Source organism: Corapipo altera, unplaced genomic scaffold (genome assembly GCF_003945725.1).
Source record: "Corapipo altera isolate COAL_440 unplaced genomic scaffold, ASM394572v1 268, whole genome shotgun sequence".
Lineage (NCBI taxonomy): Eukaryota > Metazoa > Chordata > Aves > Passeriformes > Pipridae > Corapipo > Corapipo altera.
The window spans coordinates 3,901,466-3,927,256 of record NW_020884901.1 but is presented as its reverse complement, the minus strand read 5'-3'; the positions used below and the strand labels follow the sequence as shown (position 1 = coordinate 3,927,256).

Here is a 25,791-nt window from a genome sequence, read left to right as displayed (position 1 = left end):
CCCCCCGATATCTCCCGGCATGCCCCGCGCCGCGCCTCTCTCCCTCCGCCCAACATGGTGAGTGATGGCGGCGGCCGGGGGGGGCCGGGGCCATCCGCCTCCATCCGCTCCCATCCGCCGCCCTCGAGGGGCCGCGGTACCGCGGACAGCGCCGCGCGGGCCTGGGCAGCCCTGGGAGGCGGTGAAGGGGCGTTCCGTGCCCGATTCGCGGTGGCCGCGGAAGGCCGGGTGTGGGCCTGTCCCGCCTCCGGCAGCGCGGCCGGGCCGCGGCGGGTCCCCGGTTTGGGCCGGGTCCCGGGGGTCGGACCGTCACCACTGTGGGGGTGTCTCGGCTGCTGTCGGGGAGCACCGGGCCGAGCGAGGCCATTGACACGCGCGTTTGGTCGTTGTCGCGCTCCGGGAGGTTTGTAAACCTTGTAAAGGCAAAACGGAAGATTTGCACTCTCTGGAAGAGCAGGGAGCTCTTCTGGCTCTTCTCCCTGCTCTGGGAGGTGGCGTTTATTTTCCGGCTGGGAAAATAAACGCGTTTCCAGGGCGGGAGGGTAGCTCTTTGATGCATGCAAGTGTTGGAGGCAGTAGAAGGCAGTGTGTGTTTCTTGCTTGCAGCCGAAAGGAAAGAAGGCCAAGGGCAAGAAGGTGGCCCCGGCCCCTGCTGTAGTCAAGAAGCAGGAGGCCAAGAAAGTCGTCAATCCCCTCTTTGAGAAGAGGCCCAAGAACTTTGGCATTGGTGAGTATTTGGGATGTTTGGTCCACTTTTTTTATGGACAGATGTCTAAATTATAAACAAATTAATGCTGTAGAGTCGAGAGGGTGATGGAGGCAGTTACCTTGCTGCTTGGAGTTAGCTGCTCTTCTCAATGTGAAGGTGGTGCTGGACAATTTGCCAGACTTCCCTTTGCTTGTCCTAATGGATACATTATATGCTCCTTTTGGGGGTGAATGTTGCCCTTTTGCCTGTGTTTGTGGCAAATAATTCAGCCCTGTGCAGTGCCACTTTTGTACGGGGTGCAGATGATGTGAAAGAATATTTGCTATCTGAGTGGCTGTGCTGACACATCACCACCAAGATCACTGATGCCCCTGTGCTGCTCCCTGCTGCTGCTGCTGCTGTGGGTTTGGGGCAGCTCTGAGCTGAGGGCTGTGTTTTTTAGGACAGGACATCCAGCCAAAGCGGGACCTCACTCGGTTTGTGAAATGGCCGCGGTACATCCGGCTGCAGCGCCAGAGATCCATCCTCTACAAACGCCTCAAGGTGCCTCCTGCCATTAACCAGTTCACCCAGGCCCTGGACCGCCAGACAGGTAGGGATGTGCCCCACATCCTTGGGTTTAAATGGGATGTGCCTCAGGGAAGGGGGGAGAAACTGAAATCTGGAGCATGTCTGTTTAGGGAGGCTCTAATAGTGATGCAGAGTTGATGTGTGAATTTGCTGCCTTAAGCCTTGATTGCTGCTGTGTACCCTGAAAAGGGTGTTAGAAGACAACAAAGCTGCTACTTAGTGACCCAAACCCAGCGTTATCTTAACTGTGTTTCCGTCAGAGTCCATTCTAACAGCTTCATGTGGAATCTCCAGGGTTCTTCTAATTGTATAAACACACTGAGAAACCTGTAGGAGGAAAACCAGCATCCTGCAGGCTGGCATTGAAATGAAGAAGGGACTTTAGGGTCATCTTTAAATGAGTAAAAAAGTCTTTTCCAGGTGACAGTGTCTATGCAAGAAAACTTGGACCTGTGTAAAGTAATTCCCTTCTTGTAGATGTTGCCAAACAAGTTCCTTGCTTTAAAGCATCACCCCTGACCATCATAACTGCTGTGGGGCTCCACAGGCATTTCCTCATCCAGACAGTGAAGGAGCTCTCACAGCCATCAGAGGTGCACTTAGAGGTAAATAGGGGCTCTGAAGGTGCTCTTCTCTTGGACTGTGCAAATGATGATCACTTTTTGCTGCCTAAACACACGTGATGACAAACCACCAAGATCGCTGATGCACTTCAGTGTTTTAAAAAGTGATGCTTAGATTCTCAGGTTGTGCAGCTAATGAGTAGATGTTCTCTTGCAGCCACACAGCTCCTGAAGCTGGCACACAAATACAGGCCAGAAAATAAGCAAGAGAAGAAGCAGAGGCTCCTGGCACGTGCTGAGCAGAAGGCTGCAGGAAAGGGAGATGCTCCAACTAAGAGGCCACCCGTCCTCCGAGCAGGTGACTGTGTGCCTGGACTTGGCTGATGGCCAACAAGGAGTGTGGTGCTTGGTTAGAGAGAAAACTGATAAACAGCCTTGGACAAGCTATTGCAATGATGTATGAATTTCTTCACCTGAGCTCAAAGTGAAGAGCAAAAAAGACGAGCTTTTTAACCCTGAGCTTTAGCAAATTGTCCGTGAAATGTCTTTGTGCTGCTGATGTGGAAAGTTTTTATGACTTCCATAATGAGGCTGTGTTATGGAACCTGAGCTGGTTGTGTGAGGCTTTTATGAAAGCTCTGAAAATAGACTGAGCAGAATCAAAGCTTATCTGTAACTTGTTTTTCAGGTATTAACAGTGTCACAACTCTGGTGGAGAACAAGAAAGCTCAGCTTGTAGTTATTGCCCACGATGTAGACCCCATTGAGGTGAGCATGGTACAGCCTACCTGTGGAGCTTAAGGTGGGGTCAGGAGTGGTCTTGAGGTGAAAATGCATTTTAGGACAAATACTGCATGAAAGAGAATGCATAAAAATACAGATTTACCATAACTGGGATGTTTATGCATATTTGTAGTTGGTGTGACAGTGAGGCTGGGCCCTTGCAATGATGTTTTGAATTTCTTCACCTGAACCAGCAGTGAAGAGCAAAACGAGCTTTTTAACACTGAGCAGTTGGCCACAGCCCAGGCTGATGCCAGGGGTGAAAAGATGTTCTCCCTCAGTTACACAGCACAATTCCCTTTCCTTTTCAGCTGGTGGTGTTCCTGCCAGCCCTGTGCCGCAAGATGGGAGTGCCCTACTGCATCATCAAGGGCAAAGCCAGGCTGGGCCGACTGGTCCACAGGAAGACTTGTACCTCAGTTGCCTTCACCCAGGTTAACCCGTAAGTAGTAGCAAACTTGGGTCTCTCTAAAATGAAATAACACCTTTTTAATGTCTAATAAAAATGTGTCAGCTGGATCCCGAAGCTACAGGTTATTTTGGGTTACCAAAATGGATCATTACTCTAAAATATGTGTGTGGAACTGTTAGCCTTAATCTGAGCAGTGGAGATTCTAAAGTATTGATGGGTTGGAGTGTTAACCCTTTGCAAGTGATGCTTATGATTAACCTGAAAAACTGGGTTTGCCACTAGAAGTTCTCAAATCCTGTGGCTAAATATTTATGGAAAATGTTAAATCAAAGCTCTAAAAAAATTAAAACTGTCACCAACAGGGAGGATAAGGGAGCCCTTGCCAAGCTGGTGGAGGCTGTCAAGACCAACTACAATGACAGATATGATGAGGTAAGATTCTCTGTGCTGCTGTCCTTGTCTTTGATTTTATTCTGTTAAAATTCCCAAAAGTTTCCCAGAGATACTCAGATTTTTTCAGACATAGTGACACCAGCTTATAAAGTCTGTTGGGTGTGTTACACCTAGAGTTGCTTATGGTGTACTCAGATTCTTTACCCAAGGATGGGGTAAAATATGAATGCTGTCACCAAGTGAGAAGTAAATAGTGCTGTCCCAGGACAAGGATTGTAGAAAAGGCAACGGGTTCTGCTTGGCTGAACTCCATCCCCCAAGTCCAGGAGTTACTTGATGGCTGAACCCAACACCCTTCATGGGGAAAAATCTTAAGCTCTTCTTTCTCTTTGCTGTCCTGAAATACAGTTCAGTTGCTTGAAATGTGTAGGGCTTTGTAGTTGAGGGAGCTCTTCCCCTTGTGCAGAAGGGAGTGGAATTGTGTGAGTTTGATTGCATGAGGCCTCTAACCTGTCCTCCCTTCTTTGCAGATCCGCCGTCACTGGGGCGGGAATGTCCTGGGTCCAAAATCGGTGGCTCGCATTGCTAAGCTGGAAAAAGCAAAGGCTAAAGAGCTGGCTACTAAGCTGGGCTGAAGATGTACTGGATTGCTTTGTACATAAAGACAATAAACCCCAGCTAAGTTTCAGTGGTCTCTGTTAATGGGGGCAAGGGGTGGCACTACTGGACTTCAGTTTGCCTTCCATGAAATGACAGAACAGTGCTGTGCAGAAGTGGCTGCACAGAGCAGGTTAGTATTTCACTTGGAACAACTGCCCGTGATTACTAGTCCTGTGTAATAATTCCTCTCCCTTGAACACACAGCCCAGCAACAGCAGCTCAGCTGCACCTCCTGGATCCACAGTAACCTGTAATTCAGGTCTGTCACTGTTCAATGTAAGATGCACGATGCAAGTCACAAAGCAGAGACCTGTAGGCCTTTATTTACTCTGGTGCAACGACTTTGAGCCACTCTTGACCTCAGGAATGGCTGCTCAATGCAAAGAAACTTTGATTCACAAAATCCTTTGGATTTGTCTTTTGGAAAACGCAGCACTGCAGATGCTAAAATGTTGTAGCTTACAATCAACCACAACAGAAAAATGTGTCCTTGATTACTGTTTTTAAGTTCAGTGCTTCCAAGCTGCAGCCAAGTCACGCTGGTGGGAGCTCAGAGTCTGCAGGAGTTGCTTAAAAGTTGATTTGCAGCTTGACAGAGGCACATGTTTGTGGAACACTGCCCTTAAATCCTGGGTGTTTCAGCTGTTCAGGACTGAGCAGGCTCCTGTCTTCCATAAAAGTCTGCTCCTGACTGTAGTACAAATAGGTTACATGTTCCCCTCACCGAGGTATCTTCTGTATAAATTTCCTGTACCACAAGAATGAGGTTGCAGCACATAAGCCATACCTATGAGAGAGAATAAAGCCACACATTCACACCTTTCCAAGGTGGACTGCACCTTTCTAGGGCAGCTACAATAACTGATTATTTCACATCACCTTGGAAATGTTAAATTTTTAACTTAGGTTAAAAATTCAGGCTTCTGTAGCTTAAAAGCTCATGCAGGCAGGACTTTACATCCCAAAGCACCCCAGGGAAGCTCAGCCAGACTGGTCCCTTACCAGGTGACGATGTACTGCATGTGCTCATTCCGCAGGCTCACTCTGGTCTGGCCACCAATGGGCCCCCCTGGGACGGTGCTTCCTGCAGGGACAACACAGCCAAGTTAAATCTTCAGCCTGCACAGTGCAGAGCTGCCTTGGCTGTGAGAGAGGGGATGAAGTTTATAGGTCTGGTGGATACCCTGCTCCTTTTCTGGGGCAGTGGTGTTCCCAAGTTCATAGAATCACAAAATGGTTTGGGTGGGAAGGGACCTTGAAGAACATCTCATTCCACTGCCATGGGCAGGGACACCTTCCACTGTCCCAGGTTGCTCCAAACCCCATCCAACCTGGCCTTGAACACTTCAGGGATGGGACAGCCACAGCTTCTCTGGGCAACCTGTGCCAGGGCTTCAACACCCTCACAGGGAAGAGTTTTTTTTCCTAATATCCAATCTAACCCTGTCCTCTGCCAGTTTGAACCTTCCCCCTTGTCCTACCACTCCATGCTCTTGACTGAAGTCCCTTTCCAGCTCCCTTTCAGTCCCCCTGTGACCTTCAAAACTGGGATAGCAGAGTACAGGAAGAGAAAGATGCAATACCTTGTTGGACTCGATACTAAAAGTCTTTACAAATGATTCTATGGCTCTACCTTTCCAGGTGCCCAGGGAAAGTAACAAACTGAACAGAAATGGAGGGAGACTGGTGGGGTTGGGGTTCCTGTGTGACTTACTGAAATCTGCATCGATGAAGATGGGCTCAGCACCGGTCACCTTGGCCATGGCCTCCAGGTCTCGGTAGTGCCAGCGGTTTTGTTCGATGTTATTCTCAGGCACAAAGGGTTTCCGGGTCTCTGTTAACCTCACCACCCCCGTGAGATCGATTTCCTCTTCAATCTAAAGGAGAAGTGCAGAGGGGAAAAAAAGGAATCTTTCAAGATTCATTTCATATTCTGGCACACCGAGTCTTGCTGTTGTGTCCTGGATGCGCTGTAACACAGCAGGGGAAAAAAGCAGAACAAAAACAGCTCCTTGTTTGTAAAACACATTATTTACTAATGAAAAGGTGGGAAACAAAGGTTTGTCTTTGAAAAGCGCAATGACTGTTTAAGTCACCTTCCATGATGCTGAACATGGGCAGAAAGTAACACCTCACATTCCCTGGATCCCCCTTACCTGTCCCTTCAGCCTGGTCTCCGGTTTCAGTTTCTTTCTGGGCACAAATCCTCGGTTGACTAAAATCGTGACCCTAGAGTTACACACAGAAGACAGTCTCAGGACTGAAAGGAAATTTATTCCTGCAGCTGCCTAGAACTAAAGCCCAATGAAAAACAACCCACGTTTGCTGCCATTTCTTTTTGTCATGTTAAAAGAAAATGTTAAAAGTGCACTTTAAAGGGGAATTTAAACACAATTTCAAATTGAGCCTCAGTGACCGCCCAGACTGTGAGAGAAACCTTTTAAGGGAGGGGGAGTGACTGATGTAAATCTAACCACAATTCAGCTTTTCCAAATGGACGTGAGGTGCTCAGGTGGACCACAACTCAGTCCTTAACTGACCCCAGCTCTGTGCAGTAGAAGGGGGTGACGACGTTGGCTCCGTTCTCCGGGTGGGATGTCAGCCGCCCGGCTTCCCGGGCTTCCCGCTCCGGGTCCACCAGCGACCGGGGCAGAATGTAGAGCTCCTTGGAGTGGTCGAAACGCCCTCGGACCTTCACAGGCCTGTACTCCAACTCCTTCAGTTCCATGGGGCTGCATGGAACAAGAGGAGAACAAAATCGTGGCTGTGACAGGCAGATTAAATTAGGGGATTTTACCATGGGATTCTTCTTTTCCCTAATGGTTTGCTCTAGAGTCAGCTGGCAAGCGGAAGACAAACACCTCATGGAATATGCAGCTGGCTCAATATTTTGTTACTATCACAGGGAGTGATGATCAGGAGTATCCTGAGAGAAGTTCTTTTCCATGATATCTGCAACCCAGATGTCACAGAGCTGATGAGCAGGTGGATTCACTACCTGTGCATCCAGCCACGGGAAGCGTTTCTTTCCCATCCCAGACCATGAAATCCAACAACTGAGACATTCTGACAGTTGTGCCAGGTGGCCAATGACCTTAAAAACCTCTCTCATATCTGACACAACTGCTCAACACATGGGGCAGGGCCTGCTGTTGATCCAAGACTACCTGTTGTAGGAATAATTCCTTTGGGATGTCAGATTCCAGCAACCACGCCCTCCTTCCCCAGGATTAGAAATGGTATGAACTACATCCCACATTCTCCTGAACAGAGATTCATCCTTTTCCCATGCATTTAGAATATCCCATAGGAAAGTATTCACTTATACTTTTACTAAAAATAAGAAAATTAACAGGATCTCTCTCTAATTTGCTGGTACATCCCAATTCCCATTGCAGTCCTTCATTTTCATGCAGGTTAGTTCAGCACAAGCTCATTAGTGCAGGGTCCATATCTAATATCCCCAGCACCCTGCAGACAATAAACCATCCCAGCTTCCATACTCTAATGTCAGAGGGATAGGGTCTGCTGTAATTCTTGATGCCAGTTGTGCAATCAAATCTAATTTCCACTTTCGTCGCTGAACCTGAAAGTACACAAACACAAAAGTAATTCTTTAGGGTAGAACAGAGCAATGCAATAACCTCAGCAAGCCTTGAAATCTTGGTTGTAATTTTTTCATCAGACCTGGCCTAAAACAGGGTAATTGGAGATATGAAAATGGAGGCCACTGACTTTGAGAAAATATACTGAAATAAAAGTGTAAAACCCAATAATCTCTCCTTTAAGGACTTACAAATGGACACTTGGAAAACAGAAATGTAAACCAACAGCAAATCTTTACCCTGCCTGTGATTTGGACTAAATTAAACAGCCAGAGACTGAAAAATCTGACAGCCCTCAAGTGCTCATTTCTTGAAATAATTAAATATTTATTTGTACCTGCCATGTGCCGAGACCAAAGGTGGTCAGAGGGACCAGGAGAAGGCCCCATTTCAGTAAGGCATCATCACCAGATGTGTCAGCAGCTGCTGCAGAACTCCGTGGTCTGCAGAACCTCAAGCAAACATCTGGAGAAAAACAGAATGAGGAACAGGATTTATAGAGAAGAGGTGCCAGATTCCTGCAGGAAATGTCACTTTGGTATTAGGCTGAAGCAGGGCAGAAGCCCAAACAAATCTTAGGCATCATTCTTACCTTTAGTCTGCTGAACCAGCCCAGAACCTGCTTTAGTTAGGGGATATCCAAAAAACATTCTTCTGATCAAGTAAGGTGATACCTACATGGAATAAGAAGGATCCTTTTAGCATCTCTGCTTTGTAAAACTTCTATTAGGTGGTATCAGTCACCTTCATGACTGCATGAAATTTTACTTCCTCATTGATTTTGAGCAACTGCCTGTGAAACACTACGGGCCAGGTTATAATTCAAACAAAATAAAGTTAGATTGCAGTTGCAGAGCTGACTATAGCACAGCAAATGAACTTCCATCCGTGCTATCAGCAAACACACACAGCAGCCTAATCTGTATTCTTGACACAAATGGGGACAGGATCAGGGGATAGGATGAGAGGACAAGATGAGGGTACAGGATGAGGGGACAGGATGAGGCTACAGAATCAGGGGATGCGATCAGAGGACAGGAGGAGGGGACTGGATGAGGGTACAGGATCAGATAATGGGGTCAGGGGACAGGAGGAGGGGACAGGATCAGGGTACAGGATCAGGGGACAAGACAGAATGAGGGTACAGGATCAGGGTACAGGATCAGGGGATGGGATCAGAGGACAGGAGGAGGGGACTGGATGAGGATACAGGATCAGGGGACAGGAGGAGGGGACAGGATCAGAGGACAGGATCAGGGGTTGGGATCAGGGGATGGGATCAGGGGACAGGAGGAGGGGTTTCCCCGGCCCGGCCCCGCTCCCCCGAGCCTCACCCGGCCCCGCCGCTCCCGCAGCAGCCTCAGCCCGGAGCTCAGCACCATCCCGGCCATGGCCCCACCGGCCCCGCTGCTCCCAGCCCGGCCCAACCCGTCGGGGTACCCGCGGTCTCCCCCCGCCCCGCCGTGCCCGCGGCCCCGGAACGGGAAGCTCTCCCGGCCCGGCCCCTCGCGATGGCGGCGCCGGGCCCGGCGGGCGGCGTGGCCGGGCCGGAGGTGCCCGAGGCCGAGCGGCGATTCCTGAGGCAGCACCCGCTGCTCAGCCCCGCGGGGCCCGGCAAGGTGCGGCCGAGCGGAGCCCTGAGGGGATGGGGCCGCCTCCCCGGGAGGGTCGTGAGGGTGGTACCCGGTGGGCTCGGCCCCGGCGAGCTCCCGGTCCTGGGGGTGTCTCTGCAGCTGTGGGAGGCCGGGAAGGAGGGCGGTGGTCCTGCCCTTCCCAGCACCGGGATGGATACAGAAAGGGTGGTTAGACACTGGAAGGGGCTGCCCGGGGAGGTGGTGGAGTCACCCTGGAGGTGTTCAAGGAAAGACTGGAGGTGGCACTTGGGACCATGGTCTTGGTTGACACGGTGGTGTTGGGTCACAGGTTGGACTTGATCTCAGAGGTCTTTTCCAACCTGACCGATTCTGTGGGGTAATCCCCTGGGCTTGCTGCCCATTCGTGTTTTTTTCCAGGTGAGATGCAGGCTGACAGGACACGAGATGCCGTGTCGGCTGTCAGAGCTGCAGGCTTATACCAGCGGCAAGAAGTATCAGCGGCTCATAAAGACAACCAAAGAGTTCGACTACGGCACGTTTGAGCCCCACATAGTGCCCAGCACAAAGAATTTGTACGTATTCGTCCTCCTCTGTGTTAAGTTATGCTTTACGCTTTGTTCGATCTCAGACGTAAAGTGGTTGAGCTTTACAAAGTTTTTATGGGGTTTGGGAGACTGGGGAAGGCTTTATGAAGGATTTATCAACTTTGAGTACGGTGCTTGTAAGTGAAAAGTTATGAAGTAACAGCATACTTAAACTCTTGCTGCCTCTTTCTTTTTGGGTCTGTAGACACCAGCTGTTCTGCAAGCTCACCCTCAGACACATCAACAAGTTCCCAGAGCATGTGCTGCGTCATGTCCAAGGGAAGCGCTACCAGAAGGCTCTAAAAACGTGTAAGTAGCTTTTCTGGAGCTGTTACAGACAATTATTTTTTTTCATTGAGCTGTTGAGATTCCAGTGGATCTATGCAAAGGGAGTGGGATAGTTTTCTTTAGACTGGCATCAGTGTCTTGCTGTGTGTGCTCCTCAGCTGGGAAGGAAAATCCCAGATCTAGGGAGCAATTGGCCTCTAGTAAATACCTTGGGACATCCCTCCTTGAGAGGATCAGTTCTAAAACTCGCCCAAGGAGTTCATGTATCCAGCACAATCTGTTTTAACATCTTCTCTGGTCCATAGTGCTGCTGTAGATTATATAGGTTGTATATTAGGGGTGGAGCATCCTGAACTTTGGAGGTGCATTTCCTATAAGCTTGAGCTGGACATGAAAGGACTTGGGGACTGGGCTGCCTGGCTCAGTGCTGCCTGACTCTCTCTCTGGTAGATGAGGAATGCCAGAGGGCAGGAGTGGAGTATGTTCCTGCCTGCCTGAGACAGAAGAAGCAGCGGGCACAGCATCCTGATGACCAAATGAATGGGAGCAGAAAACCTCACAGGAAGGAGGAATTCTGGGAGCCAAAGTCCAGTGACGAGGATGGAGAGGAGACAGACGACAGCATGAGTGACCTGTACCCACGTGAGTGAGAACACTGGTGTCGTCTGTGTCCTGAAGAAGTTTGTTGGCTGATTTTCTCCTGATTTCTTTATACTGTTCCCTGCTGCTCTTCCATCCAGTTCGGGGTTTTTGTGTCTTGGAAAAGCTTCCCACCACCAAATAAGAAATAGCATTATCACTAAGTGATAAGCAGTTGGATCATGTAAGCTGTGAGGGGAGGGATGCAAGATCCACTGGGATTTGCTGCTCGTTTCTCAGCAAGTCCTTGAGTCTGACAGAAGTTGGTCAGCCTGTTTTACTGACTTACATCTGGAGGTGCAGATCCATCTTGGTGCAGGAGCAGAGGTGTAACTCCACCTGTGCTGGAGTTCCCAGAACGGGATTAGTGAGAGCACCAGGCACATTTCCAATAAAACATCATTGGCAAATCACCTTTAAGCTGCTCTCAAAGTAAAGTTAGTGTGCACAGGTAACTGATTCTGAGCTAAATCTTTGTGTTTTAGCTGCACTCTTCCCAGAAAAAAGCCCATCAGCTGCACAGACCACAAAGGGCAGCGATGACTTTGCGACAGACAGTGAGGATGACGGGGCCAAGAACGGAGAGGATGGTGGAAGGACAGATGTCAGCAGAGCCGTGGGCAACAAGAGAGGAAAGGTGGGAGTCACCCCGCTGCCTGCAGCAGCAGGGGAACATGGAGCTGGGATCCCATCCCGTAGGTGTTCCATCTATTCCTGTCTGAGAACCAGCAGAAGGTGCAAAGCTGTTCAGAATAGACTCTCCCTGTGTGCCAGACACTGACTTGCATCCCGAGGTGTGAATTGCTGCCAGGCAATGTTTATCCTCTCTGTGGTAGAGAGCGATGTTCCTGCCTGTGTAAACAGCTCATCTTTGGTGGGATCCTGCTGCACACGGTCTCAGCAGGGAGGCTGATGTGTGTCTTGTGGGTTAACTGTCCTCCAAATACACAAACATATGTGAAACCCTTTTGCAGTCACAGGATCCTTCTAGATCTCTTTTGAGGCGCTGCCTTACAGGACATCCCCTGATCCCACTCAGTTTGGGAAGCAAGCATATGTTAAGACATATAAAGATGGATTTGGGGGTTGGAAATAAGCTGACTGAACTTTTCTTCTCTACAGAAACAGTCGGGCCCTTTAAAGAAGAAATTCAAGAGCCATCATCGAAAACCCAAGAACTTCAAGAAGGCAACCAACGGGAAATAAATTTTATGACAAATACCTGGCCTGAAGCCTCTTGTGTAACAATTCCAGTAGGAGCACAAGTGCTTGCCCATTCCAGTTAACTGTTACAGGTGCAGAGGGGAGGAGTGGGGTGGAATTAAGTTGTATTCAAAGAGCTTCAAGCCACCCGCACACCAAGGGAAGGATTTCTGCTGCAGTCAGGTGCAGACAGCTCAGCACTCAGAGCTCTTTACAGAAAGCTGGTTTTTGGTAGGCAGGAAAGCACAGCAGCCTCCTGACCAGCTCCTCCAGGGAGCCCATCCATGGAGCATCACCAGCCACACGCCAAGTGGATACAAAGATGCCATCGTTTTATTTTGATTGTTTTCGAAAATCAAAACATTTTCAAACACAACTAAGGTACAAAATACAGCATAAAATGAGAATTTATACTTATTTCTTTTTTTTTTTCCACATAGAAAGCAAAAATATATTCAGAATGAATTCCAGAACACTTTGCAGAGCCAATTGGTAGCTGACATCCTGCTTTGTCAGAGCTTCTCAGCCATGGGGAGAGGTCACTGTATTTCTGGGAGATGCACAAGTACAGCAGCTTATGTAGGAAACCAGAATCTTCTGCATCGGGGCTCACAGTTAGTAACTCTGAACATTGTGCTGCCTAGCAGTATCTGATAATGCCCTCCACCTAACTGTGCCCTTTGAGTATTTAAGTATTCCTGCTGCAAGGGACAGTATCAGTTCCTTATCTGGGGTCTTTTGTTGGAAAGGGGACTTGGTTTTCACAGAGGAAACTGGTCAGTATTTCAGACTAGTCTGTCATCCAGCTCCTCAGTTAGACAGGACACAAGGAAGTTGAGAAAGCCAACTTAAGGGGCTACTTACAGGAGTAGTTTCTGTCATTCCATGTATAAATACTATGAACATCAACAGCAGTTCAGGTATCTGAGAATGGCTGCCTTGATGGAGTCCAAAACCATTACAAGACCTGCAGTGACACCGAGTAAAAGCCTCCTGTGCTGCAGATCTGCACTGGAAGGACTGGTTTGTTTAGCTATGAAGAGTCAGGCACAGGGAACAGTTGAGGTGAAAACCTCTCTTGCAAAGAAAGCTGCCTGTGACCTGACCTTAATGCTGAATTCCCTTCCCATCAATTTGGACATCAGGGGTTGGACTAGATGATCTGAGGTCCCTTCCAACCCTAACTGTTCTGTGACAGCAATTGGCTTCCTCCAGCAGCAGCAGCACATCTTGCCCTTACATTGGCTATTTTCCCCTTAAGATGATGAAATCCCTGGTTTAACATTCAACAGTGCTCTTCTATTTTTCATCAGTTCTCTCAGCCTAGTTTTCTCTCCTAAAAAGCAACCGTAAAGCTGAACCGTCCAGCTGAGAGTCCCTACCAGGAGACTCCAGGAAACACCTCCCACTGGAGATGTTCAGCTGAATTCCTCCTTGAAAAACAAACAGTTGAGCATCTTCCTCAAGGGAGACAACAGTGCAAGGTAATCAGTGTAATGGTAGGAAGTTGGTGGGGCTCATGCTGTCTAGAATTCTTCCCCAGTCTAGTGAACGGGCTCACCTAGCTGACTAGCAGAGGACAAAATGCCTCCTTGGAGCAGCACTAAGCATGTTCATGGCACAGAGGTTGTGGCACTGAGAGGCCAAACAGGGCCTTCATCTCTGAGGAGTTCCTCCCTCTGAAGGTCCATCCCTGGCTGCTTATCCACTGCCCAGGCTTTGCACTTGGATTCCTCGGCTGTAACCGTTTGCAGACAGAGTTGGGAACGGGGGCTATGGCAGCACAAGGGCTACTTCCACATTTCCTCCCTGCACAGCCCAGGGGGGGCTGAGATGGCAGAGAGAAGGAGCTGTCAAGAGCTCAGCACCCTGGCTCTTCACACAGCTGGGACTTTACAGCCAAAAGGCTTGACAGAAGTGAATCTAAGAAGCAAACACTATAGATTAGAAGACTGACTGCTCTCATCTGGCATGTACCGAGTGCAGGGAAGAGGGGAGTTTCTGTAATTCTGAAGACATTTTCACCAATAACCTGCAATTCAGATATGAATTTGGGACATACATGGATGGGAGCTGGTTAATAGCAGAAAGGAGCCTTCATTATGCAACCTGCAGCACAAGTTGGCTCCCTGCTTGGGAATTCAGGAGGGGCAACTTTGGGGAAAGAATGCTGAATAAAGAGCTCTTTTGGCACAGAATTTTCACAGAATCTAACATTCTGTCTCTCCAGGATTATCTCCCCCACTTCCTTCCTGAAATCTGATCAGCAATACAGGATTCATGATTAACAAGACAGGATTCTCCCTTGTTCCCCTTGGGGGCAGAATTGGGACATGTTAGAAAACCTTCTCCCTCCTCTTACCTATAAAGGGCTACAACTACTTTCAGTGTTTTCTTTTTGCCTTCTCTTTGGGGGCAGGAAAGACCTACCTCTGTTGATAAAACAAAAGGGAATTACAGGCCTCTGAGCAGCAAAACAAGAGTGTTTTTTTGTTTTCTGATGCTGCTTTCCACCCTGGTAAGCAATGCTGTAACCAGTAATGGAACTCCTTATGCACAAGACAGTGTGATGAGGGCGAGAAAGGGGATCCACTTTTTTAGTTATAGCTAGAACCCAACAGCACACTGAATGGTACAGCTGTATCTGCTCACAGTTCTTCAAATTTTAAGACACTGCTGACACTCAAGACAGCAACCGTTCTACTGCAACTCACTGAAGCATCAGCAAGATGCAGGTTCCTTAGGTTAGTTCCAAATCTAGGAAGTTAGAATAAGCCTAGGCAACATTCCTTGGAGAAATAGGGTTTTATCTATTATATTACTGGTGCCACAGTAAATCAAATTCAAAACATCTGTGCCTTTAATAGGAAGGGGGCATGTACGTGTAAAATGCTGGCAGTTTTTGTTGAATCCATAGAGAATCAGTTCTGGACTTAATACATTATGTCCCAAGAAATGTTGCTATTCCTGTTACCACTCTTTTTTCTTCTCATCCATGGAAACTCCACCGGGACCCAGTGCAACCACGAGGAGGAGCCCTCCAATGACAGACATGGTCTGGAAGAAGTCGTATTTGAGGAAGTCGTGCATGGGCTTGTAGGCTGGGACGGTCCAGAAGGCATTGAAGTAGATGTTGATGCCAAACAGCCAGATGACCAGAGTCAAGGCAGCCAGCTTAGTCTTGAAGCCAATTGCCACCAAGATAATCAGGGCTGTGCCCACAATGTTCTGCAGAATCTGCAAGGAAAAAAAAAAAACCACATAAACTTACACAGTTCTTAAACAAGAGACACAAAGATCCACGTTGTCATGGCAGAGATGATCTAAACTTAGTTTCTAAGTTATTAATTCTACCAATAGACTTAAATGATGAGCACTGAGCAGGCCCTGCAGCCCATCTGGGCACTGATACTGTATTCTAGTTCCTCAACTCATAGTTTTACACTGGGATACTTACAGAAAAGAAGTTCATATCAAAGTGTAGCAGTGTCATGAACATGAGGACGAGCAGCACACGGCCCCCCAGCTGCATGTACTGCTTGGGAGAGCTTTCCCTCATGGTGGGGACACCAGCAAACATGCTCTTCCCCTCCGAGCGTGACTCAGCCAAAAGCAGCAGCAAGCCTCCCCCAAGGGCAAGGTTCCTACAGAGATACAGAAATGGGGAGAAAGGAGGAGAAAAAAAAAAAGCAGTTTAGTACAGTTTGCACTGATCTATAATGTCTTATCTGACAGTTTCAGCTCGGTGTCTACATGTGAGTGAGGAGCGACCTCTGCACCGTGTGATGTGTTAGCCTGGGTTAGAATTCCCAGCCCCAGCAGAGCTGAGCACACCAAGGATTTACACAAGGAGGAACACACCAAGGATTTATACAAGCCTGTGCAGACAGGAACAACCTGCCAGAGAAGGCCAGCTCAGGCACAGTGTCAGGCTTTAGCGTCTGTTACAACATGAATTTAGCTGTGTTAAAGTTACTCTGTACCTCAGGTTTAGCCATATATGCCAAAGTAGTTCAGAGGTTGCTTTGAGAAAACAGAGCAGCAGTGCTGCTAAGAAGTTACACATTTACAGGGCTGTAGTAAGCCCAAAGTATAGTTTTTGTGCTGTCCTCCTGGTAACAGCCAGCCATCATTCAGGATTTGACAAGAATGCTTATGTTTAAGAACTGTTTTCTCCTTAGGGAGGGAGAGATTTAAAATCCCAGAAACCCCAGGACCACTCCAGTGTTCACATGCTGTAGTTTTCTTGGGAAATGCCTTCAATCATGCATAAGCACAGTTGCTGTTTTAGCCATTTAGGAAATAGTAGAAACTCACTGATCCAGTCTAAACACTTGTTTGTGAGCTGTCAGCAAGGTTAGCAGCAGAAGCACTTAGCTCCTAGTGAGTTAGGATTAGTCTTTCCCTTCCACAGTACTAAGCCTGCTTTCTACAGTTTAACACAGACTCTACTGATTTTTCAAGTGCTGTCATTTCTTTTTTAATGTAAATGCATCACTTGCAAAATCTTTCTGGTAAATACTATGTACAGATATAATTTCCTCTTTCACCAAGCACCAGTTTTTATTCTGTTCCCATAAAAACCTTCAGAAGGAGCCATACCTCATCAAGAACTTCAGATCCCATAGAATGCTGTATGCAATAGTCTAGGCAAAGAATAAAACAGGTTAAAACACCACAAAAATTACACTGAAGGTCTGAATTTATGTTATAATCTCAAATCTGTTTCAGCCATAACAGAAGTCAATTAATTTATACTGAAAGAAATAAAGTAGATTACACCAATGTGGTCCAAGGAGTCCCTGTAAAACAGGGAGTGCAAGCCAGAATTTGATTTGTACTTTAGCCCCCCCCCCTCAAAATTCACTGGTTTTGTAGGGGAAGGATGCTACCAGCCAGGATCCTTTGTGATGGGGACAGTTCTTTATAAAAGCTGTGTGCTGAAGGCCAAAGCAACTGCAAGTTCCACATTTGGCTCATTAACTGATGTACAGGTAAATTGCCAGTTTACTCCTCCTAAATTGGTCAAGGTCAAGTATTGAATGAACGTCTCCAGCTGACTAATTGCAGTTACAGCCAAGGATCTATTGGGCACATCAGAAGAACAGAAGCAGCAAAATAGTTCAATGCCATCAAGGACTGGCACTAGGCCAGGGTGGAGAAAAATTCCAGGGCTGCAAGTTATATTTAAACATGTTGGTAGTGCTGGGGCTACGAGAGAAGATTTGAAAGATACAGTTTAGAAGGGCTGAAGACTTAAGCCTCCTACCTGTAATGCTATAATTCCAAACAGTCCAAAGCAGGCATATTGCACAAAGTTCCTACTCAGCACCAGGATACAGCCACCTGAGTTGGGAAGATTGAACACAGTTACACTTGTGGTGTGCACAGGAAAAACTGCTGCAGGAATGTTAACTTGGTTTGAATTGAGCAGACTCCCATTTCCTTCAGCTGTGCCATGAAGAGCAGCAGGCAGGAAATTTTCATGGCACAAATCAGTTTGAGAACTCAGAAGTTTTAGTGCATTTTAAAACATTTTATAAATCCAGAAGTATCTTTTATTTTATAAAGGGTAAGAACATGCTGAACACAGTCCCCAACACAGCAGCCATCTGTGCTAAAGCATTAAGAGAGTTTAAAAAGAAACTCAATTAATTATGGATTGTCCTTTTTTTTTTTTTTTGGTCAATGAGATAACTGTTATGGCAACCATACTGCATTCCTTTTCCTTGAAAGGTTTTGTTTTCTATCCTTTCTCAAGTCTTCCATCACAAAGCACTGACAGCCTTTGCCACTTTGACATGAGGACTGGCAACTACATCAAATTAAGGTGACCCTCTACACAAAAAAAATTAGGGCAAAAAAATCTAAATCCAGACACAAGAGAAGAAATTGACAATCAAGAAGAGTAAATCAGTGATATAATATAAACAGAAAATAATTTTACCACTCTCCATTTCTGATACCCTGAGCCCACCCAACACACAAACAGCAGAGCTCTGCTTCTGGGCTTATTTTGATTCCTGGGATTTGGAAAAATCTATGACACAAGTACCTCACTCAGGTGTAAATGTACCCACTGGAGGGTAAGACTTTGCCATGGAGGTGAATATCCTTTAAAAAAAAAAGTCTTAACACTGCCCTGTTTAAGAAAACAGGAATATTTCATTTAGAGAACTCCAGGGTGTGGTATGTGTTTATGAATGCATGTACAGAACTGAAAACAGATTGTCCTGATGGATTCTTGGCATCTCTGACTCAGAGGCAGTGTGTCACAATAAATTCTCTACAGCTGCTTCCAGGAAAGGCTGGAGCAGGTCAGTTAAGAGTTCTCTTCATTCAGCCCATGCAGTGCTATCAGTTCTAAGCTGTCAGTGGCCATGAGGAAATCAGTGAGGTGTCCCACACTTCCATGATTCCCAGAGCCCACACGAGCCAGGGCTGCGGACACACCAGTGCCCTGGCACCCACCTCGCCAGCCTGAGAACCACTTACTCAGCTGTCCAAAGAGATTTAGGAACACAAAGATGGAGGCCAGGAAGTAGCCACAGTTCCACGTGCCATCAATGTAATCCCTCTGTTCGCTCCACTGGAACCACATGCGGATGCCATCCTCCAGGAAGGTGCTGATGAGGCACAGCCGGGCCACGTGGGGAAGGTACTGCTTCGTCACCCTCAGGAACTGCACGGGCACACAGCAGGGTTAGCAGGGAAGGGGAGACTTCAGGAATGACAGATCCATGCTCTCTGCAGACTCTGAGGTCAGCAGTTCTCATGCACACAGGGTCATCAACATCTACAGAGAAACTTCGACTTGGATTTAATGAAAATGCCTCTCCACTCCAGTTTGGGAACACCTGGGAGCAGTGGGGGAAACCTGTCTTTGTGCTTTTGGACAAGGACTTGGAGAAAAGCAGAATCCAGCAGCACCTTCCTATGTAACAGGAACAGTGCTTTCCTGGAGCTCTCACTAATGAAGGCTGACCTTGGTTTTAGTTTCTCTATCTCAGGGTTTCATGTTACAGCTCAACTATCAGATAGCCAGGAGCTGAAAGGGCAATCCTGCTCCCACCCACAGGCTCGGGCACTCACCACCCTGTAAAAACCGATTCAGGGAGCCAGGCTGAGAGAAGACAAATTCTATGCAAATTAAAAAACATTACTAAGCCTTCTGCCAAGCTCCTTCCCTCTAACAGCTCAGAAAAACAACACATGTACTCGTGGAACTGCACCCTCTGTCCTCTAGGCAAGTTTTTAACTACCATTAGAAATAGCATCCTCTGCAGAAAGGAAACACACTTTATATACACAATTCAATGTAATAGTTAAAAGGAAATGATATCATCATGTAACAGATGCTGAGCTTCAGTTCTTGGGAATGCAAGATGTATCTGAGCCCACATCCCCCTTCATCCTACAAGCTCCTGGGTCAGTTTGCTCTGCAACTACAATAAAGTAACAAATGCAGAATTGCCAAACAAGGTCTGGACTACCATGTCCTACAGGGCTGTGGGGTGCACAGGAAAACTTACTGCCTCTGGGTTATGATAAGAGTTTAACTGTCACTCCATTTTCTAAGCAGCACTGCTTGATTATTACTTAATTGAGACTTCCACCAGGAAGGAGACAAAAGCCATTTCTGACAGTTTATTCCTGCGGCAGCAATCAGAAAATACTAAAGGCTATGCAAATGACAAGCCTGGCTTACTGTGTAACTGAAGATTATCACAAGAGAAAAAAAAATCAGCAAACATGCTTAATAGTCAATTAAACAGTCAATATCAGGACAAACTGCACTGTTGTATTGCATGTATCCAGAGTCTAAGGGTCAAAATTCACCTTAATCAAGTGCATTTTAAGTGGAGCTGTACTCTGCCTCAGGGCTGCCACTTCAGGCTTTTTTTAACCCAGTCAACAGTTAGATGAGTGAGTCAGAAGGAAAATTTGTGATCTTTGTCACTGAATGAGACATACATCTTGGTTTACAGCTTTCCTGTCTCCTGGGTTTCACTGTGAGTTCGAGGAAACTTGCTGAGGAATACTAAGAATAAAGTTCTTACAAATCAGAAGGGGTTTGTAAGATACAGAACAGATAACCTGGGTCTAGAAAGAAATCAGAGGACAAGTGCTGGAAAGGAAAAAAGCAGTGCTGTGGAAAGGCTGAAAAAAGCAGCAAACATCTGCCTCCAGGCCTCATCTTTGCTGTTTTGAAGTCGTGATGAGCTGATCTCATCTTCCACTTCCCCGAAACCAAACAACTGTCCAGGTGAAGGATCCATGAAGACATTTAACATTTACCTGTTCTCTTGGCAAACAGAGGGAATTCAACATTGTCCATTAAACATGAGTGCACACATCCAATCAGCTCCAGACAAATCAGAAAGGCCAAGCCTATGGCAGCTCCAGTGCTGAGCAACCTCCTGACACACATCATCTGTGGACACCCACAGCTCATGGAGCTGCAGTTACTGAGCTACACTCAAGCTGAACCCCCTGTACACAGCAAGCTTAAATAAGCTTCAGAAACAGGTTTTAGGAGCTAAAAATCCAAGCCAAAGGAACCACTGGCCATGGAGATCCAGAGAGAAAGGAAGAGAACAATTACACCAAAACTACAGGAAGAGAATGTAACGGACATCAAGTGATTTTACAATTAGAGGATCTGGGTATAAATCACCCAACTAATTTAACTAAGGATGGAGTAAGTTATAAGAAACATGAGATCTCCAGAAGTGGAACTGAATTAATAGTACCTGTCCCTGCACATCCCCAGCAAGATGTGGGTCAAAAGCTGCACCCCAAGACCACTTCCTTTGTGATTCACACAGATAAAGCAGCACATACAGGAAACTCTGTAGTGAAAGATCTGCAGCTAAAAAATGGGACTAGAAACACATCCTCCACTGAGCACAATACCCATAACACCATAATTTATTTGGGTAAATACCCCAAACCAAAACTGCTGCCACTGATGGAGGTGGCAGCACTAAACTCGTGACATCAAATAATTGAATGGCTTATTCTGCTGTGGGCTTTGCATCAACTGCTCTTTCCATGTGCTGCCTCCTTGGAAGAGGCAAATCATCATGAGAAAACACAAGAGAATGCTAAATAAAACTATTTTAAAGAAGAACAGCTGGTTCTGTGCTGGCAGCCAACTCACTGACATATGCCAGAGGGGCTTTGTGTTGCCACTTCCCCCCCTAATGGGATTAGAAAGGCAAAGATAGATTTAAATGCTCCTTTAAGTTGAACAACCAAAGATGTACAAGATGATCCAGGGATCCCTAAATCAAATCTCTGCTCAAACCCCATTTTTCAAAAGGAGGCTTGAAATACTCAAACCCATAATGGCCTGACCAAAAGAGAGGTAACAAAGTGACTCATTTTGACCTCACCTCCAACTGTTTAAATTTGCTGACAGTCCAGTCTGTTTTAGTAAAAGTGTATATGCTGTAGCATAATTACTGGTAGTTTAAGATCAACACACAGCCAGGAGTTGGGGAATTTTTGCTGTCACCAAGGTGTGTCCTGTCCAAGTACAGAAGCCTTTTCTGTGTGTGTTTTCTTGGATCAGGAAGTTCTGATCCTGGTGAGGAACAGCACTCTGCTCATCTACACAGAAACCCTGGTGACCTGCACAGCATCATCAGTCTGGAGCTCCTGATAAAGGCATATCTCAAGTATTGAGCTGGTATTTTAAGGGATTGGTTTGTTCTGAGAGGAGAGATGCCTCTGGCAGTCTGGGACACTACACATTTTTCCTGGAAGAGGATGCTCAATCCTGTGGCAGAGAGAAAAATCACTTCCTTTTACCAACCTCAATAAATCCACTTCAAGAGATCCCACCCAAAAATCACAAGGACAGCAACGTCCATCACATTCATTAGGTCAATGTCTACAAATCATTTGTCAGAACTGGGAACAAGAGGCTTTCCCACTTATTTCCAAAGGGAGGAAGAGAGCTCTGACCTGCTAGAACGTTGCCAGCAATCTTCATCAGGTTTTTAATTGCAGGCAGATTTCTCATGTCAGTGCTTTTCAATTTTAAAGTGTGCTTTATACCAATTCCCTTTCCCAAAAGGCTATTTATTAATGAAATCTTTAAAATGGGATTTTTCCACTTATTGCATTTTACTATCACTCTCCATGGGAAGATTCTTTTCCCAGCCTAACCAGAACAGGCTATTTGGCTTGTAATGATAAAGGATCAGTTCTAGAGAACATTTAGAAATTATTTTTTTAATCTAACACGTGTGAAGTTCAGACTAGAAATGAAATGTTTTCTTCTCCCTTCTGTTACCTGCAAAATAGCATTTTGAGGACAAGGAGTTCCAACTGAAAGATGGGAAATTTAGGTTAGATATTAGGAAGGAATTCTCCCCTGTGAGGGTGGGGAGGCCCTGGCACAGGTTGCCCAGAGAAGCTGTGGCTGCCCCATCCCTGGAAGTGTCCAAGGCCAGGCTGGACACGGCTTGGAGCAACCTGGGATAATGGAAGGTGTCCCTGGCCATGGCAGGGAGTGGAACTGGATGAACTTTAATGTCCCTTCCAACCCAAACCATTCTGTGATTCTATGTTAGAATTATCTGAACAAGATGCACCAGCATTTATGTTGAAAAATTAAATAAACTCCCCCCAGCCCTTACAGCCCTTTCCCTGCACTACAATGACTCAATAGTTTCCTTGCATTTTTGTCCATAAATTTTTTTTTTAGAACAGCAGAAATACCAGGCACCCACATTCCTAAAGATTATTATTACAGACACTACAAAAGTTGCCTGGGATCTGCTCCCTCTTACAAAGGGATTACAAAGGAGAGACAACCCTAAACTCTCAGTGCAGGCCCCAGATACAGCTATTTTCAGTATGATCCTCTCAGCAGCACATGGTGACTGCACTGAAGAGCTCAGCATGTAATATTTTAACAAGAATCACTAAAAAAGGACTTAATTCCTGAGCATGTGAATTACTTAATTAATAACACTGGGCTGATGTTACAGTGTCTCCTCCACTACAGCCCTGGGGAATTCCTAACAGCTCAGAGCAGCCCCTGAGCAGCAATCCCACCCCAAGCATTGCTGCTCCCTTGACCCAAACACTGAGAGAACTGAACCAACAGAAGAAATAAACTCAGTTTTTCTTTTTCCTGCCAGTTCAGCTCTCCAGTCCAGTGACAGAAGTGCTGGTGAGAGAGAAAAGGGGGACATAGCCTCAGGAGAAGTAGGACAACCCCTTTCACTGACAGCTGGCTGTCTGGCAAGCTTAGCTGCCTGTAAGACTGTGCCTTCAGTGCACTAGTTCACCTCTGGATTAAGAGCCACTTATTACAGCTGAGTATCCTGGCATCTAGGGCATAATTTGCTAATTCAAAGGGAAATTACAGTATCTGAGAAAAGCTAAGCTTTACTGTTTGAATTTAAGGAACAGATTATTCTTGCCTTTGTAAGAGACATTCAGGATTTACTGATAAGCCGTGGAATTAGCTATAACATTTTCCCACAGGGCTTTTATGTTACAGAAATTAAGACTCATTATGTCTTGAGCACTAGTACAGGGAGTGGAGAAAGCAAGAATATCACTGAGAATGCATTCAGCTCCCAGAACAGCCATTGTCCAGCCTCCACCAAGGGGAGTTTCAACATAACTTCAGTCCAAATGTTCCAAGGACTTTTTCTTTTTAATCCAAGATGAACTAACAGCTCCTGTAATGCCAAGTGTTAACTTCACAATATATACCAAAGGTTATTGTTTAGCAAGTCACTCCTACACTGGTGTGACACTGAGTTTTTAGCAGCATAGACAGGACTGAAAGGACCTGACAGAGCTACCAGGCAGATCTTTAGAGGCAGAATTATCACAGGAGTTATTACTCAGAATGCCATAAAAACTATTTTGCAATCTGATGGCAAGTGTAGCAAACACTCCAAATTCTGCAGCTAAAGGAAAGACTCGTCTTTAAATAGGATGTGGTCAAGATAAATTTGTGCCATTTAAAGCTCATTTCAGGAGAAGGCAAACTGCATTTGAGCTGGACAAGAGAGCTTTCAGTAGTACGAAAAAAAGGTGTGTTAAGGACATCTAGAAATAACCCCACAGGAATAAATAGAGAGGTGTTATAAAAAGGTCAGGACAAGCATTGTAAATTTTGGCAAGTAATGTGAACACTGCAGTGACAGTTTACTTTCTCCTCTAAAAGGAGCGAGAGGACAAGGTAAACAGAGAATGACCAAGATAATCCAGACATCCCTTAAATTGGACACTCCACACACCATAAGAAGCTCTGCCACGAAATCCAGTCTTCCTTCTTCCATCTGGGGGTGGGGAGGAAGTGCAGAACAGGTTTTCCCAGTGAAATCAGTTAAAGACACAGAGGCAGCACAGCCCCCTTGGAGCTGTGACGTGTTATCTTGCTCCACACAACTCACACTGATTCAGAAGAGTTGTAGAACCAGGCAGAATCAGATTTTCCAGCGAATTTGCTGAATGTGATTAGATGCTGTCTCTCATTGTCAATTAGATGAATCACCATGACTGTGAAGATCTTTCCAACACCATCCCCAGCAGAGCAACTACTTACACTCAAAACAATCCTGCTCTCACATATGGTAAGAGATCTCAAGCTTCTATTTAACAGAGAAATCAGTGCGGGCCTCCGCTGAAACAAACGTGAGAAGGATTACAAGACAACATCAGCTCCTTTGCTTTCCTTTTGCCCCGATCCTGAGCACAGCACACGGTGCTGAGGAGCCTTTTCCAGTTTTCCAGACATGGGTCAGGGTTTCATAGAACCACAGAATGGTTTGGGTTGGAAGGGACCTTAAAAACCACCTCATTCCAACTCCCTGCTATAGGCAGGAACACTTTCCACTCTCCCAGGTTGCTCCAAGCCCTGTCCAGCCTGGCCTTGGACACTTCCAGGGATGGGGCAGCCACAGCTTCTCTGGGCAACCTGTGCCAGGGCCTCAGCACCTCACAGGGGAGAATTTCTTCCCAGTATCCCATCTAACCGTGCCAGGTCAGATCACCAGGTCGCTCTCCTGTCCCCAACACCTTACCCTGCTTCCCCACACCCCTCTGTGCCCCATTAATCAGCCGGGACAGCTCGCACGGAGCCCAGGGCAGCTCAGATTCCTGCTCCCCTTCCCATTATTCCCTCCCGGGGGAAGGGAGCCCCATTCCCAAGAACTCTCTTTCCAGGCGCAGCCGCCGCGCTCCCTCGAGGGCAGGGGCGGCCCTCGGGCCTGAGCCGGGCCGGGGTCCCCTCGGAGGGAACTGGAAGGGAACTTCCAGGAAGGGAAATTCCCCCTTGAAGGGAACTTACAGGAGAGACGGAGAGGGACTATTTACAGGAGCGTGTAGCGAGAGGACAAGCGAGAGAGGAGGAAAGAGAGAGGGTTTAGATGAGATAATAGGAATTGTTCCCTGTGAGGGTGGTGAGGGGCTGGGATGGACTTCCCAGAGAAGCTGTGGGTGCCCCATCCCTGGAAGTGTCCAAGGCCAGGTTGGAGCAGCCCGCTCTAGTGGAAGGTGTCCCTGCCCACGGCAGGGGAGTGGAACGGGACGATCCCCAACTCCCTTCCAACCCAAACCACTCCACGACTCCACGAACCCACCAGAGCGCGGCCGCGACCCGGCCGCCATCCCGGCCTGGGCTCCAGCGCCACAAAGGCCGCCCGGGCGGCGCGAAGCCGGGGCTGGGTGGGGGAGGCAGGCGGGCGGGCTAGGCGGGCACCCACCTGGTCGGCGAAGTCCTCGGCGGTGTTCATGATGTCGTTGTGGCCCAT

At 47.0% G+C, this 25,791-nt stretch overlaps 4 protein-coding genes and 4 non-coding genes across 10 annotated transcripts; 6 read left to right on the top strand and 2 right to left on the bottom strand.

Moving 5' to 3' along the window:
- Window positions 1–4,118, top strand: RPL7A (ribosomal protein L7a). Its single transcript, XM_027649875.1, has 8 exons — window positions 1–57; window positions 607–727; window positions 1,152–1,301; window positions 2,060–2,200; window positions 2,531–2,610; window positions 2,937–3,067; window positions 3,400–3,469; window positions 3,961–4,118. The coding sequence occupies exons 1-8, from the start codon at window positions 55–57 to the stop codon at window positions 4,063–4,065; spliced, it is 801 nt and encodes a 266-aa protein (XP_027505676.1). The 5' UTR covers window positions 1–54; the 3' UTR covers window positions 4,066–4,118.
- Window positions 1,007–1,079, top strand: LOC113950504. Its single transcript, XR_003528757.1, has one exon. It is a non-coding gene; the product is annotated as a small nucleolar RNA SNORD24 (small nucleolar RNA).
- Window positions 1,923–1,989, top strand: LOC113950506. Its single transcript, XR_003528758.1, has one exon. It is a non-coding gene; the product is annotated as a small nucleolar RNA SNORD24 (small nucleolar RNA).
- LOC113950503 lies at window positions 2,290–2,366 on the top strand. The gene has a single exon (XR_003528756.1). It is a non-coding gene; the product is annotated as a small nucleolar RNA SNORD36 (small nucleolar RNA).
- LOC113950496 lies at window positions 2,784–2,857 on the top strand. The gene has a single exon (XR_003528750.1). It is a non-coding gene; the product is annotated as a small nucleolar RNA SNORD36 (small nucleolar RNA).
- Window positions 4,119–4,385: 267 nt separating the features above from the next.
- LOC113950253 (surfeit locus protein 1) lies at window positions 4,386–9,152 on the bottom strand. The gene is made up of 9 exons (XM_027649871.1): window positions 9,030–9,152; window positions 8,288–8,369; window positions 8,033–8,160; window positions 7,594–7,676; window positions 6,631–6,822; window positions 6,247–6,319; window positions 5,805–5,967; window positions 5,093–5,174; window positions 4,386–4,877 (listed from the first exon to the last, which is right to left on the bottom strand). The coding sequence occupies exons 1-9, from the start codon at window positions 9,084–9,086 to the stop codon at window positions 4,811–4,813; spliced, it is 927 nt and encodes a 308-aa protein (XP_027505672.1). The 5' UTR covers window positions 9,087–9,152; the 3' UTR covers window positions 4,386–4,810.
- A 29-nt stretch (window positions 9,153–9,181) lies between these two features.
- SURF2 (surfeit 2) lies at window positions 9,182–12,026 on the top strand. The gene is made up of 6 exons (XM_027649877.1): window positions 9,182–9,314; window positions 9,708–9,862; window positions 10,080–10,183; window positions 10,613–10,804; window positions 11,287–11,438; window positions 11,924–12,026. Exons 1-6 carry the CDS (start codon window positions 9,207–9,209, stop codon window positions 12,005–12,007), a joined length of 795 nt encoding a protein of 264 aa, XP_027505678.1. The 5' UTR covers window positions 9,182–9,206; the 3' UTR covers window positions 12,008–12,026.
- Window positions 12,027–12,315: 289 nt separating this feature from the next.
- On the bottom strand, window positions 12,316–25,791 carry SURF4 (surfeit 4). 3 transcript variants are annotated; one of them, XM_027649872.1, is made up of 7 exons: window positions 25,744–25,791; window positions 24,585–24,662; window positions 18,500–18,686; window positions 17,274–17,350; window positions 16,607–16,650; window positions 15,462–15,648; window positions 12,316–15,241 (listed from the first exon to the last, which is right to left on the bottom strand). In XM_027649872.1, exons 1-7 carry the CDS (start codon window positions 25,789–25,791, stop codon window positions 14,975–14,977), a joined length of 888 nt encoding a protein of 295 aa, XP_027505673.1. In that variant the 3' UTR covers window positions 12,316–14,974. The 3 variants fall into 3 exon arrangements, with proteins under 3 accessions (XP_027505673.1, XP_027505674.1, XP_027505675.1); XM_027649873.1 differs by lacking the exon at window positions 24,585–24,662; XM_027649874.1 differs by lacking the exons at window positions 18,500–18,686; window positions 24,585–24,662; window positions 25,744–25,791 and adding an exon at window positions 18,088–18,169.